Source organism: Botrytis fragariae (genome assembly GCF_013461495.1).
Source record: "Botrytis fragariae strain BVB16 chromosome Unknown tig00000012, whole genome shotgun sequence".
Taxonomy (NCBI): Eukaryota; Fungi; Ascomycota; class Leotiomycetes; order Helotiales; family Sclerotiniaceae; genus Botrytis; species Botrytis fragariae.
In genome coordinates, this window is record NW_023500989.1 from 1,499,517 (window position 1) to 1,514,731 (window position 15,215).

Genomic DNA, 15,215 nt, shown 5'->3' on the forward strand with positions numbered 1-15,215 from the left:
TCTGTTTCTCTGGCAATTCCGCAAGTTTCGAACAGCAATTACAAGGTTGACTGCCGATAAGATTTAAGCTTTTGCAGATCACTAAACGAGGCAGGTGGAAGCTGCGGGGTTTTGAATTACTTCAATCTACTCTATCCTGATTGGCGTTTTGCGATATTGGTACATTACTAGGTAGAGCTCTACAACTTTCATCCGTAATCTGACTGGCAGGGAAGTGCATTTTTCATATCTAGATCATTGACCTTCATCTATCGAATCCTCTACAATAATGGCGAGACTCCACACCACATTAAATAGAACTGGCAGTGCCATTTTAAATTAGGATCCACTTTTCTGATTTCCCATTCGTATTTACATAGGCTAAATTCCCCTGCTTTGCATTCTATTTGCGCTCCAACTACAGTGTTAGGATCGACATGCTTAATTGGTCTCGGAAAAGCAATGTAATGATGCCTTAGATCTCGTAACACTCCTCATAAGTTGAGATAAGGCCTTTCGTTATTGTTATTGCCATGAGTTTCATTCCAATAAAGTTAATGTTGACGGTCTCAACTCATCGTTCTAGAGTTTGGCGCAACTCAAATCATGTTTTTTCTACACAAGGCCATTGGATTGTCTAGCATTCTATTCACGACAGTCTCTAGCCAATATATTTCCCTCAACTCTGGTGATTTGAACGCCAGACTGAATTCATCGAGTCAGACACTCGCATCTTTGACCCCAAAGTCCTTGACAACATTCGATTTCTCCCCTTTTGATCTTCTCTCACAAAGAAACGAAAATGGCAATTATCATGTTGGCGATATTACGCTCAGGTATCGATCCGTTGGAACTACTTCATGGATCAGTGTCGATTCCGCTGCAGCCAGAAATGCGGTGACTTCTACTGGTGCCACTTCCGCAAACCTCGCACCAACCTTACCATCAGGAATACCTTTGAACATGACAAGAGCTTGGTCCGCTAGCGGAGCAGATATCAATCTCACTTTTACTATAACCAATAAAGGTAACACCAGTATCGAAATCGGAGCACTTGGGTTCCCTATTGAGTTCAATAGCATCTTCACAGATAGAACAGCAGTAGCTACTCAGCAAATGTGCTCCCTTGTAGATCCGAACATTGGCCTTGATGGCGGCTATCTGCGCGTGACACCATTATCTGGAACGGATCCAGCGCTCGTAGTGACACCATTGGAAAATACACCCCTCGAAGGATGGCGGTTTTTGGAAGAAGACCCCGACACCGCACTTTACTATCAAAGTCAAACATTTGAAGGGTTCTATTCTTGGGAAACTTATACTCTAGCATATACTCAGAATGAATGGAATGGAACGAGCCCTTGGAATCCTGGTACATCTGTAGTGCTCACAAAAGGCCAATCGATTATCAAGGGATTGAGGTTTTCTACTTCAAGTAGTATCAGCAAGATCGAAACCACTGTAGCAAACACCGGCACTCCTGTTGCTATTGGGATACCGGGATATATCATTCCCCAGGTAAGCGATATGGCTTCCACCTTCAACCTCCCATTCCCATGACCCCAGTCATTTTGCATCTCTCATCCCATGTGTATATTTGACACGTCCCTGGTGAAGTCCTGTTCCCTTCTTTCATATGACATTGATTTGTGGCCAGACGTATTTTTGACGCTTAACAGGATCTCACTGCTCAATTGTTCTTGCAACACAATTCACCTGTCTCTTCCATTACATCAACTCCTGCTGGAGCCTTCACATTTACCGCTACAGCAACTAATAAGTACAATCTTACTCCCAGCTCCTCTGCATTTGGAAGAGTGCGAGTAACAATTACATATTCTGATGGTCTTGTACAAGCGGTGAACTATGCCATCACCCTCTCAGCACCCTCAGCCATATCTACACTAGGCAAATTTCTAACAACAAACCAATGGCTTTCCAATACCAGTGACCCCTTCGGTAGAGCACCATCTGTTATCTCATATGATCGCTCAGTTAACGCTCAAGTTCTTCAAGATCCAAGGGTTTGGATTGCTGGACTGAGTGATGAAGCAGGAGCTGGATCTTGGCTTGCAGCAACCATGAAACAAGCAATTTCACCTAATGCAGCTGAGGTGACAAAATTGGAACAATTCATCACAAAAACGCTATGGGGTGATCTCCAAAACTCTGATTATAGCGTCAAAACGAGCGTATTTTACTACCAACCTGATGCTGTTTCTTACAGTTATTTATCCTCAATCGATTGGAGCAATTGGTGGAGTTGGAACAAAGAGGCTGCATATGGTACTGGGAGAACCTACGATTATGTTCATGTCACTGCTGCTTATTGGGCTCTTTATCGCGTTGCCAGATTTTATCCCACTCTCGTCACTCGGCAAACCTGGCAATGGTATTTGAATCAGGCTTATGAAACCATTCTTTATGCTACAGGTCCTAACACGGGATATGTCAATGTAGGGTTAATGGGCGAGACTGTTTGGGGGTATGTTCTGCAAGATTTACAAAATGAAGGAAATTCTACTGCAGCGAATGCAGTTATAGCTGCGATGAAAACCAGAGCAGATTTTTGGGACAGTGAGGCTGTTCCTTTTGGGAGTGAGATGGCTTGGGACTCTACTGGACAGGAGGGAGTTTATTATTGGTCCAAGTAAGTCATCTAACATCTACTCCCCAACTTCGCTAATCCCTTTGGATTTCCAGCTATTTCGGCTTGACAAGCACGGTCACGAAGACAATCAACTCAATTTTAGGATACATGCCCACGGTAAGTCATTGGGCTTGGAATGGCAATGCGAGAAGATATTGGGATTTCATGTGCGTCTATCACACTCTCCACATCCCTATTCTAACCTTCACAATCACAAATGAACTAAGCTAAAAACAACAAAAGCTACGGAGGCAAATTAATGCGATTCGAAAGAATGGGTCATCACTATGGCTCCGGTCTAAACGCCCTTCCCTTGCTATCATACTTCGAGCAAAATCCCTCTCAAACATATCTGCTCAGAGTCGGATACGGCGGAACAAACGGTCCATTATCTAATATCGACCGCGAAGGTTTCGCCTCAGCCGCTTTCCATACCTGGCCTGATACCATGGCTTGGGATGGATATAGTGGGGACTACGGACCGAATTTCGTAGGGTTGGCACTAGGATCCGGTGTCTACGTCGTAGATGATGCTGGATTAGGTCTTATTGCTTTTGGCGGTACCCTCTCCGGCTCAAACACATCGTGGACTGTAGAGCCCAGAGATGCGGTAAGGAGGAAAGTATACATCGCGCAGCTGGGATTTAAATTTGAGGTCGATGCGGGGGTTATTGAAAGTGTGGAGTATGGGGATGGAAAGGTGCGGGTTAGTATCGTGCAGAGTGTGGAGACGGTGAGTGGGATGGCGAGGGCGAGTGAGACAATTTTGAGAGTTACGAAGATGGCGCAGGTGGGTGAGGTGGGGAAGGCGGTTTTGAATGGGTTGGAGGGTTTGAGGGGGGGGTGGAAGGTGGATCTTAGGGGGGGAAGGGTGGTTGTTGCGGTTGAGTTTGAGTAGGGAGATGGTGAGCGGAGTATGGAGGTATGGATGGTTACTGTTCAATGTATGGTGACTGCTTGGAAAAAGATTAATTGAGCATGAGGTCAGTATTCTTATGTAAGGGTCTCACATAGAGGGGAGATTCTAGTGCAATGGGTGGATCTATTCACAAATTATATAGGAGGCGAGAGTTTATTGAGCAAGAGAGTAAGATCTTTGCTGCTGGGTAATATACTTATTACTACCAAATTATGGAAAAAGAATGCGAAAAACTATCTGGCTTTTGAAGAAAAGCTGAAAAATCTCCGCTTGATACGCGGGCACTCAGCTCGGGGGACACTACTGTCCTACATAAATGACGACACATTGCGATTATTACATATTTACCATCAATATTTTCCCAGATGAAATACTCAGTCGGATTCCTAGTTATATATCTCTATATCTCCATCCACTCTCCTCTCCTCCCCTCTCCTATCCTCCCATTCTCCAGGATACACAACATCATAAACTTCCAATAAACAAAACTCACTCCCCCCCCACAACAAACCTCAAATACCTAGGTATGCATATACGTACGCAGCAACCATCCAGCCCCCCCGCAAACAATAAACAAATAAATCACTCATCTCACCACCATCACATTACAAATCACAGCTTCTGCTCCGTTGTCATCTAGCGATTTTGATTATTTGCATTAATTTTTTTTTTTTTAGCATTGTGAGAATACTGATGCGGTATACCTCCCTCCTATCTTTGAAAAAAAAAAAAAAAAAACCCTCCCTTCGCTTCTCATACTCCTACTTCTTTTCTATCTCTATTTCACACCCCATCTATCTACCAATGAAATTTGTGAAAATAACCTCACTTGATTTTCTATTCCAATCATGATGCTTTATTCCAGCCCCATCCATCCATCTTCATTCTCCAAAACACCTACATTTCCCTTTCTCTTATACCTCACTTCTCCTTTCCCGTTCCCCTTCTCGATTTCACATACAAGATACATGTCAACCCCATCCATAACCATCACCCGCCACCCTATGAAACTCCCCTCCCCCTCAAGCATCTCAAAATACATTAAGATCCAAAATCTTCATCCTACCCTATTTCCTAGATAATCAAGTGATCATCATCACCATCATCATTATCATCATCATTACCAAGCAATTTGATAATTGTATAGACTATACATGATCTCTATGTTCTATTCTATACTGGGGAGACATCTTGCTGTGAGGGATATTGCGCACATCTGATTCGCTTCGCTTCGCTGGGTTATGTATGTATAAATTGTATATATATTGTATAAGTATACTTCGTAGTGATGGAGATTATTGGAGAAGCAGTGCGAAGAGATGTCGAGGAGAATTTTGGAAGTGTGGTGGTTTGCTTTCTGCACTTTATTGCTGATAAGAGGTAGTTACGTTGGGAAGGGATAGGTGTGAATGGATATTGGTGGTTTTTGCACTTGCTGAATGCAAGTAATTCGTTCTTCTTTCGTTGGTCGTCGATTGATTCATGTTGTTAGTCCCGATGGTAGTGAATTCGAATAATGTGATCTGACACACGTCGAGCCTTTCAAAATTTTAACAGCGTAACACTCCCATCTCTCCATCAAACCCCATCCCATCACACTACCCCATTCAACCCAACCCACCCCACCCCACGCCTCCCCTCCGCCACTCACCCCACAACCCCTTCCCACAACCAATACTCGCTCTCAACTTTTCCAAACTCGCCGTCGTCAATCTTAACCAATCTACTTCCTTCCCCGCCCCTACTCCCCTTCCCCTTGCATAAAACCCCAACGTGCCGATTTGCACCCGCCACGACTCGCGACAGTTGACAAAGCTATATTTCCCCTTCATTCCTTTCCCATCTTTGAACGTGATGTCTACTTTTGCGCTCGGGAGTTGTGTGGTGCGCACCCGGAAGAGAAGGGATCGGTGGCCGAGTTTCTTAGTTTCGTGGAGAGTGCGGGAGCCGAGGGAGGTCATCTGGAGGGGTGTTAGTATGAAAATAAACAGAAAGAAAGGAAGAAAGAAAGAAAGAAAATGTCCTGCGATCTAACACAGAAAACACAACACAAACTCAAACTCAAACTTACAATCGCAATCTCCACCACCGAAAACCCATTCGCCGGATTCGGCATACTCACAATGACAGCCGGGTGATCAAACGCATTAACATGCAACTTCGGATCCACGTACGCATTATGCACAATATCTTCTTTCGACGGGAGCCACACGATGGTACCAGGCGTGATATCTTTGACATGATGCGATTGGATGTAATATTCCGGAGGCTGGGTAGCAGTAGTACTCTTCCGAGTCGAGATGTTGAATTCAGGGATAAGAGGTTTCGAGAGGGAGAGAGAAAGCGAGCGGGTTATGGGGGAGTGGATGCCGGGAGATCGTTCGCTTGTTGATAATGAAGAGAGAGCGAGTTTGTGTTTTTGTTTATGCGGTGTTGCGATGATTTTTGGGGGACGCGGAGGAGGGGCTTTCTCGGCAGAAGGAGGAGGAGATGAAGATGTTAAATCTATAACGATTGGTTGTTTCGCGGCTCTACTTTTGGTATCTGCAGGTACTGCGAGTTTAGGCCCACGATGTATATCACCCTGCCGCGACAAATTTGCTCGAACCTTGCTCTTCTCTTTAGCAGTCTTTGGTTTAGCTTTAGTTTTTGCTTTCGCCTTTCCCTTTACTCCCGGTTTGAATCGAGCCATTCCAATGTACAGAAGCTTAGCCAGCCCACTGAAATTGAATCTATATAACGCGTAGAAAAAGCGTTTCAAAACTTATCAAGACTTCTCCAGACGCGGACCACAATCCAAATCCCTCAAACAAGAACACGTTGCCCTTGAATAATACAATACGAAGACTATCCTCGAAAAAGCTTCTTTCCTCAAATTAGATAGAAATTACAATCCGAATCAAATCTTCAAAAAACCCCCAAATAATCCACACCATGCACAAACTCAACTAGTAAACAAAGAGAAAGCAAAAAATAGATATCTTTCCTCCAAGAATGTTTCCGGTATTCTTTGTTCAGATACTTATCGAATATAAGAATTACTTAGTCTAGGGAAGCAAATGATGATTTATAGATTCAATCGGAATGGAATCCACAGATCACACGTATATGCTAGTTTTGATACGGGTACATTCACTCAATTGGGTACGAGTACAATATCGAGCACATCGGAGAATCAGAGTGATTAGTCAGCATCTTTTTATGCAGAAAGATTCACAAATATGATTCACGTCATAGAACAATCACAGAATGCATAAAATCGTCATCCACAATTTTCAGGAGAAATCCTCGAGTAGGCATGACTGGTAGAACATCAAGAATATATCTGCAAATTGCTTCTTATTAACCTATTACAATACCTCGCCATCAATGCCCGGTTTCCTTATATGTCCGAATAATGCAACATCAATACCGTATCTATCTTTATCCAATGTACCATCCAATGCCATGCCATCATACAATTCTCAAAACCCAGTAATATCCTGAAATTGGTATATACACATCCCCCCTCCTCCTATCTTCCATATGTATAATAAGATCCTCCCCCGATCCTCCATTCCCCATGATCTATTCTTAAACAATCTTATAAGCTATTTTCGCGATATAGAAGCAAGCTAGTCCGAAAAATAGTAAACCAGCTGTGATGCACCAGAACCAGGTCAAATCTCCTTCGTAGTCCTGACCAGGTACCCATACGTTCATACCCCAAAGACCAGTAATGATATTCATGGGTAAAACAATGGTACCAAGGACTGTAAGTTTGCCGAGAACATCCGCGGTTTGTTCTTGACGTTCATTCATGCGGATATTAATTTGAGCAAGGTAATTGCCATGAGAGCGAGCTAGGATTCTGTAGATGTGTTAGTAACGACTTTGATCATGCTTCAATCAGAGGAATAACAAACTTTTCATAATGGGATAAATTTCCAGTCATAGTAACGATATGATCTTGAATATCTCCCAGATACAATCCAATCTCACTTCGTGGAGCAATCTCCCATTGCTCATTGCATCTTTTAGCGAATCCCTTGATGACATCTGCTTTGTTGCCTAGCAGTCTGTAAAGACCCATAACTTTCTTTCGGCAATCGCCAACTCTTCGAAGCATGTCTCCTCCGCTTTCGCCCGAAGTACCATCACCAGCTTCAGATTTCTTCTCATTATCCCTCGTAGACTTTTCATTTTCCGCTGGAGAGTGAAGTTTCAAAATAGCATCATCAATGTCATCAACTTCGTCTTCGATAGTTTGAATCAAAGGAGCGAAAACATCAGTAATATCATCAATGATAGCATATGATATCCAATCAGCCGTGAGCCTCAAGTAGTCTTTCAATTGTCGAATTCGTCGTCGAACATTAGCTGGATGTGGTGTTTGAGAAAAGTGAAAACTAATAACCCCATCACGGAAGACTACCACATACATATTGAGAGGCTCTAAGAAATTGTCGTTGTTCATATCTTGCTCGAATGATCGATAATTGACAAAGTAATAATGTCGAAATAATTCGACCTTTTCTCGAGCTTCCTGCATCAAGATATCCTCGGCTGTCAAGGGATGTATTCCAAAGGTTTTCGAAATAATTTTCATCTCGGCATCCGTTGGAGAAAGAACATCAAGCCACCAGGTAGGACGATCACCATATCTTTTGGGCTTCTCTTCAAGCGGTGGAGTAGACTTTGGTGGCGACGATTTATTTGGGGATGCGTCGTGGGAGGTTTGCCTAGAATGCGATTCTGAAGGGCGCCCTGCGCGAGGAGATTCTGTACGTCTTGATTCTTGATTTGCCATATCAATTATAGATGATTGACGAGTTGCCGATTTCGAATCTTCGTTATGAGGTCCCAGGGCATGATTAATGTATGCATTTTCTCGACGAATATCCGTATCATCAGCCTCATCCTCGGTTTCAGAATCAGAACTATCATCAATTATAGGACGATCAGGAATAAATAATTCTCTAAAACTTCCACCAGGTTGAACAAGTTCTGAAATTGTTTGACTGTGAATGGTGCTTGGAAATTCTTCGTTGAAGTAGGTAAATCGATATGGTGCATCGTCCTCTGCTCGATGCCAACCTTTGTGAATTGGTCGAAGCCGTCCATTAATCAACTGAGGTTCTGTGATTTTCTTAGCCCGTCTCTCTTCACTTCTGCCTTCTTTTTCAAATCTGCTCCAATCGTCGAGGACAGATAGATTTGGAAATTTCCTTTTATGGCGCCGTGATCTGTATGCTTCATCTTCTTGTTGAGGAGCATCTTCTTCTGCCATTTCAGACATATCAACTGGAAAGCACACATCTTCTTCGGCTTGCAATGCGATAGTATGTCTACGTTCACCGTAAGATGATCCTTTGCGCGGAGTGCCTGGAATTGAATCATCCTCACATGCATCTTCTGGGAGAGACCTGAAAGATCTCATAGATCCTGCCTGAATAGAATCTTGCTCTGGTGAATGATCGCGAACCATTACATCTCCAAAGCTCATGTTCGGATTTGTGGCTCCAAGCACTGGAGACCCTGGAACCGAAGGTGGATAGTTGACATTGTATTCATCATTCTGCCTAGCCAAACCAGATGTCGTCTTTTCGAAAATCGTCTTCTTTTTGCTATGATTTGATGACCTGCTAGAGCTTCGGCGACTACGTTTTCCTTGTTGAAGAAAATTACTAGAGCTTTTCGATTTCGAAGCGCTGGAAATAAGTGGAGTCCTCTCATCGGTTTCTTCCATCAGAGCTTCGTCATCAGAGTTGCTCTTCGATTTACCGGTGACAGGTCTTCTAGAAACGGTTTCCGACGATTTGAATGGATTATTATACGAAGGTCGGCTAAAAGAAGGACTATCATACATCTGACCGAAAGCGTTTTGACCCATTGTCGAAGGTCTTCGAGGTCGCATACTTTGATGATCTCTGTCGCAAGACTATGTTAGGGTATGCTATCTATCATATGCCATTCAAAGACTCACCTATGATCCAAAAGTTCTCCGCTCTCAATACTAGTATTACTCAAGTTTCTTCCTCTATAGAAGCTTGACCTTGTTACACTTTGCGGAACATTTCGTTGTGCCATTGGCGTTTCGACCATGCCATTCCCATCCTCAGTTGATGCGGCAAAAGATTGTCTTCTTGGTCTCTTTTTCTTTCCACCCCGATGATTATTTCTCTTCTTCTTAGAGTTGTTCTTCTCTTTCCCGGTATTGGGCGTTGACGTCGCATTGGAATCATTGGAATGATCTTGTGGTGGCTGTATAGCAGTGGGTTCCGGTCTCTGAGGTGGTGTGGCACGAGTATTTGAGCTTGTAGGCTCTGTCGCACGAGGTGGAGGTGGTGCAGACATTGTGAGGGAAAACGAGTATTTCCGTCGAGGGACACCAAAAGTTTCTTCGACCGGCTGATATAAGGTAAGGTAAGTCAAGTTAAGAGTCTGCGAACGGGACCAATTGAATGATGATCCAATCAAGGTAAGTTCCTTTAACCTGCAAGGAGATAGATAACGGCGATAGAATCGTTTATCGCAATACGATACATTTGTGATAGGTAAAACAAGGCGAAGTGCAGAATCTGATCTTTTTTTTTTCCTCACCAGAAAAGAAATTCGAAATGAGAAATCAGAAATGTTGTAATGTTGTGTGAGTTTATGGAAGGAAAAAGTTGGTTTTTGAATTTGGGTCGAGCCAAAGCGCTATCTAAGCAGCTAAAAGCCCGAGTAGGCTAGTTCTACGGCCATTTATCAATTATGACGCCTTGGAACTTGCGATTTTCCGAACCAAGGAAGAATCCGACAGTCTTAGTTGGAAGCTTGACCTTACTCGGTCCTTGGCTTTATATTCTGGACGATAAAGAGACAGGAAGATGGGAAAAGAAATATATTTACGAGAATGTCACGAGAGTCACGAGAGTCATGAGAGTCAACAGAGTCAACAGAGTCAACAGACGTCTAATAAATATATAGTCAGAATATAAAGAATTCAATTGATACCTCCCTCTCGACTCGCACATCTAGTTAGATAACTATCTATTATCTAGACACTCCCCTTGCGGGGTCGAGAACCGTTTCGATGCACATTGTATCTAGGTACATATCATCCTCAGCCATTTCGGTAAATAGTATTTATACATTCGTGATTCGTAAGGAACCAGGTACAATATACGATCTAGCTCCTATAGAGTAATCATCACCATTCTCCAATAAGTAACTGATGATTGGTTGAGAAAAGATCATCGGATGTACCTACCTACCTAGTTCAATATTGATGTCGTGTGCTCAATTGCTTGTTTGGATCAAGATTCTTGAAGCTGTTTACTCTGTATATATCTATCCTATGTATATTTATATATATATATATATATGTGTGTGTAAAAAGCAAGATTTACTTGATGTATGCAGATTGAGAAATCGGCGAAACAATATAACGGGAACCTCATAATAACTTGTCTAATATTCTAATATTCCAATAATAATACCTTCCTCCAAATCTGGCGATCGAAATGCTGTTTGATATTATTAATAATAATATTGATAATGTTTGACAATCAGCTACTCCACCCTTCAAGCTTCAAGCTTCCTTAATGATTAGAACCCCATTTCAGCGCACGGAATCCATCACACTTCAAAGCTTCACGAAATATTGGAAAAGTAATAATCATCTGATTATCAAATCCACCGAAATCACATGCGTCGTCGTCGTCTCTACACAGGCGAAATAAGAGACAGGAATTGAGTACCCTTTCAAAGAACCTTCTTTAATTGCATTATAAATCGATATCAAGTTAAGTACTCAAATCCGAGAAGACCAAACGAAAATTTGAGTCGTCTTTAATTTAATAATCAGGACTATATGTATTCAATATAATATGAAAGAGAAATTTGAATTATTGAAGTCCTTTCAAATGGTACTCGATTACCGCCTCTTGTTTCGCTTATAAGGTTAGAGGTCGTCTACATAATATACTATCCACGCATCTCTTTCTAACCACTCGACGATCTTGATAGATACATGGAAAGAAAGATAAACCTCCTGAACGGTAAGAAAGTTGATGATAATTGCATATCAGTACATAAAAACTCAGAACAGTAACGAAAGAATCCAACAACCAAAAGCCCCATCCCCCGCTCCGCACCCCCTTCTTAAACTCCACCCCCTCCCTTGCCGTCAACCCAACATTCCCCACGCCGCAATCCCCAATACACTCGCCAACCTCAGTGCAGTCACCTTCCTATTGCCCCAGTACCAAAAAATCGCACAATCCGCGATTCCACAATACGCACCCATAACCGCCATTGTCGTATCGACCGCGTGCAGATTTCCCTGGATGTAGAAAATGAGGGTGAGGAGTCCTAATGTACTGGTGCGCATGGTGTAGCCGTAACAGACGGTTTGAGCAGAGGGAGAGGAGGCGATGGAGGGGGGCATGTCCCAGCTGAGGAGGGCGGCTTGAGAACGAGAGAGTCCGTGGAAGAGCCTGCCAAGGAACATGGGGAGGGAGGTGAGGAGGCAGGGGATGTGGAGGGGGAGAGGTGGGTGAGCATTGTGGAGTGGTTTGAGGTTTTGGGATGGTGATGGATGAGAAAGGTATTAAGGGTGAGGTTTGTGAGGTTTGTGAGGCTTTGAGGAGATTGTAACGACTAATCTGAGGAGAACAAGAGTTGGATGCGAGCACTTTTATGACTTGGAAATGAGTAATTCCGATTCTCAACTGTTATACACCGGTATTTCCTGAATGGATAAACATAAATGTGTTCTACGCGAGAAATCTACAAAATGTTGGATTGGTTATTCTTACACGTAGCCGAAAGATGTATGGAAATTGAGCATCGTTAGTATCACTTCTTTACCGTTCAAATCATGAATTCCATACGAATAAGATATCGAAATCCAAAATAAGCGAATAAACAATTGAGGGTTTGTGTTTAGAGAGTTATATACAATCAGATATCTTCCATATAAAGTTAAATAAGAATGTAGAAAAATAAATTGAAGTCCTCCTGAACCTGAAAAGTAGTCAATTCCCGCTTAATGTTTCAGTTAAGAGGATCCAGATGTTAATCGAATAAGATCTCACTCCTCATCTTTTCAATGCTGGATTTTGATATACTCAGTCGATGTTTGTTTGTTTGAATTGGTAGGTTTAATTAGAGTAGAATTTCTTGGAATAGCAAATAGTGCTGGATTATTGATGATGTGGATTGGAGTATTCGATTTGTATTTTTAGGTAGAGTGTGATATGTAGAAGTTGAGAATAAGACTCTGGGATTTTTTGCTATCGCTTCATTGATGGATTCTGAGGGAATGGGAATACTGGATAGGGGGATTGCTGTTGATGAGTTGAGTTGTGATGGACGACTTGGAGTGGATGGTCTGATGGGCGATGGTACTGATATCACTATATGATAATATCAAGGACAACTAAATATCTGAAAGCTATGAATAAACAGTAAACAAATCTACAGCAACATCAATCCCAAGCCATCATATCAATACCAGTCATTCTCTCTCCCTTGCTCCGATTCCCGCCTAACATCGCATGAAACCCCAACTCCCACATCCAAAATTCCCACCTATTCCCTCCCAAAATTCTGTACTTCTTCGCTTAATTCACACAAACCGTGAGCGATCTCTAGTTAAGCTAATTGTTCTCGAATGGTAGTGATACGTCATGTATGTATGAGCATATTCCGAAGGTTGGATCATGTAATTTCGATAAAGTAATGAACTTGACCTTCACCTTCACACGTCTCAATCTCTTTACCTTTACTCACCATAAACTTGAGAATTTTAGGATCTCCTACCACTCATCCACTCCCTCCGTAAACCTCATCAACCCTCCTAACTCCCACACACCATCCCCTCACTCTACCAAGCAGCACCTTCAAACATGTCTCCCACCATCACAATCGACGACCTCCCCCTCCAAATTGCCCAAAACCTAGAACCATAGCCCCTAGAACCCCCAGAAACAAACAATGCAACCCTACAAAACATTCCAAACCCCTTCAAACACACATGGGACATCCTCTCCGTATTCCTCGCCCTCCTCCTCCTATCCCTCATGTCCTTTATCGACGCGGCTATTATCACAACCGCACTTCCTACTATATTCCGAGAACTCGGTAATGAGCAGGATTACATTTGTAAGCTTTCTCCCCCCCCCCCCCCCTCCTTTTTTAATGATTCTTGATTCTTACCAATATCGACTACCTAACCAGGGGTAATTAACACGTTCCTCTTCGCCTCCACCGTCCCCCAGCCCCTCTTCGCGCAAACCTCCAACATCCTCGGCCAACACACCCCCATCCTAATCTCCCTCTCCCTTTCCATCCTCAACAGCGGTATCGCCAGCGGCGCCCAAACTTCCGCAACTTTAATCGCCGCTCGCACAATCCAAGGTCTAGGCACAAGCGGCCTCTACGTCCTCGCAGATATGATTCTCTGAGATATCATCCCCTCGTCATCGCGGCCCCTATCTAAACGGTGTTCTCTCCATGGAAGCCGTAGGCTCAACCGTCGCGCCAGCAATTGGAGACGGGTGTTCTGGATTAATCTCCTTGTGGAAGAAGTGAGATTTCTGATTCTTTTACTATATCTCTGAGTTCAGTGTCGGAAAATCCAGAATGGAGCACCACATGAAAAGAAGTAGATTTTCTCGGAAATGCAATCTTCATCCCGAGTATCATTTCTGTTCTTCTCGGTTTAGTCATAGGCGGTACGCGATATCCCTGGAAATCATGGCAGGTGATCGTTCCCCTAATTCTCGGTTTCTTCGGATGGTTCATCTTCCACCCGGTGGTGCAAAAACCCACCATGCCTCCTCGCCTATTCCAGCATCGCACATCAGCCATTAGTTTCCTCCTCATCTTCCTCGCTTCCACCATCATCACCGCTGCGAATTGTTTCCTCCCGGTCTACTTCCAAGCTGTGAACCAAGCATCCCCGCTCGATTCAAGTATCTACTATCTCTCATTCGCGCTGGCCATCATCCCAGTTGGCGGGCTCAGCGCAGCATTTATATCGAAACCCGGTCTTTATATCTCTCTCCACGCAATCGGCTTCGCACTCTCGCCATCGGAGCCGAACTCCTCTCAACGCTACCGCAACCTCCAACCGCGGTTCTTGGATCGGATATCAAATCATCACACCAGCGACGCAGGTTAATCTTCACCTCGACTCTCATCTCCACGCTTGCGCCGTTGAGAGAAGAAGATGTAGCGATTGCGACTGGTGCGTATTCATTTGTGCGTTCTTTTGGTTTTGCGTGGGGTTCGACGATGCTTCGATGGTGTTTAATAGCCAGATTGATAGGTATTTGTGGATAGTGGGAGACGAGGCGGTGCGTGCTTCGTTAAATAATGAACAAACATGTGCATATTCCAATGAAGGGACCCTTAATGCATTGTCTGCTGTCACTCCAACACAAGTCATACAAGCCTATATAAAAGCTCTATGAGTCATCTGGCTAATAATTGCTGCCGTCTTCTGCTTTGGATTCCTCTGTGTATCTAAAGAAAAGCATGTAGAGCTGTGGAAAGAGAAGGAAATGAATTTGGATTTGTGGAGAAGGAGTCTAGAGATCATTGACTGAGATGATCGATCCAAGTTGGAAGATATGACAATAAGCTGATAGTACGGTAATTTACTCTCATGCCCTTGATGTTTTACGATAGAATCCA

The 15,215-nt window shown here is 43.3% G+C and overlaps 6 protein-coding genes across 6 annotated transcripts; 3 read left to right on the plus strand and 3 right to left on the minus strand.

Annotated features, from left to right (window-relative positions):
* Positions 1-585: 585 nt before the first annotated feature.
* On the plus strand, positions 586-3,527 carry Bfra_002690 (putative glycoside hydrolase family 43 protein; the record flags this gene model as incomplete). The annotated part of the gene is made up of 4 exons (XM_037333105.1): positions 586-1,497; positions 1,659-2,629; positions 2,683-2,796; positions 2,873-3,527. The coding sequence occupies 4 exons, from the start codon at positions 586-588 to the stop codon at positions 3,525-3,527; spliced, it is 2,652 nt and encodes an 883-aa protein (XP_037195233.1).
* A 1,628-nt stretch (positions 3,528-5,155) lies between these two features.
* Positions 5,156-6,240, minus strand: Bfra_002691 (uncharacterized protein; the record flags this gene model as incomplete). The annotated part of the gene is made up of 2 exons (XM_037333106.1): positions 5,156-5,509; positions 5,620-6,240. 2 exons carry the CDS (start codon positions 6,238-6,240, stop codon positions 5,156-5,158), a joined length of 975 nt encoding a protein of 324 aa, XP_037195234.1.
* An 881-nt stretch (positions 6,241-7,121) lies between these two features.
* On the minus strand, positions 7,122-9,884 carry Bfra_002692 (putative family metal ion transporter protein; the record flags this gene model as incomplete). Its single annotated transcript, XM_037333107.1, has 3 exons — positions 7,122-7,398; positions 7,454-9,457; positions 9,514-9,884. 3 exons carry the CDS (start codon positions 9,882-9,884, stop codon positions 7,122-7,124), a joined length of 2,652 nt encoding a protein of 883 aa, XP_037195235.1.
* A 1,816-nt stretch (positions 9,885-11,700) lies between these two features.
* On the minus strand, positions 11,701-12,024 carry Bfra_002693 (uncharacterized protein; the record flags this gene model as incomplete). Its single annotated transcript, XM_037333108.1, has 1 exon — positions 11,701-12,024. One exon carries the CDS (start codon positions 12,022-12,024, stop codon positions 11,701-11,703), a length of 324 nt encoding a protein of 107 aa, XP_037195236.1.
* A 1,573-nt stretch (positions 12,025-13,597) lies between these two features.
* Positions 13,598-13,981, plus strand: Bfra_002694 (putative macrolide phosphotransferase protein; the record flags this gene model as incomplete). The annotated part of the gene is made up of 2 exons (XM_037333109.1): positions 13,598-13,679; positions 13,755-13,981. The coding sequence occupies 2 exons, from the start codon at positions 13,598-13,600 to the stop codon at positions 13,979-13,981; spliced, it is 309 nt and encodes a 102-aa protein (XP_037195237.1).
* A 368-nt stretch (positions 13,982-14,349) lies between these two features.
* On the plus strand, positions 14,350-14,700 carry Bfra_002695 (putative major facilitator superfamily protein; the record flags this gene model as incomplete). Its single annotated transcript, XM_037333110.1, has 1 exon — positions 14,350-14,700. The coding sequence occupies one exon, from the start codon at positions 14,350-14,352 to the stop codon at positions 14,698-14,700; it is 351 nt and encodes a 116-aa protein (XP_037195238.1).
* Positions 14,701-15,215: the final 515 nt, after the last annotated feature.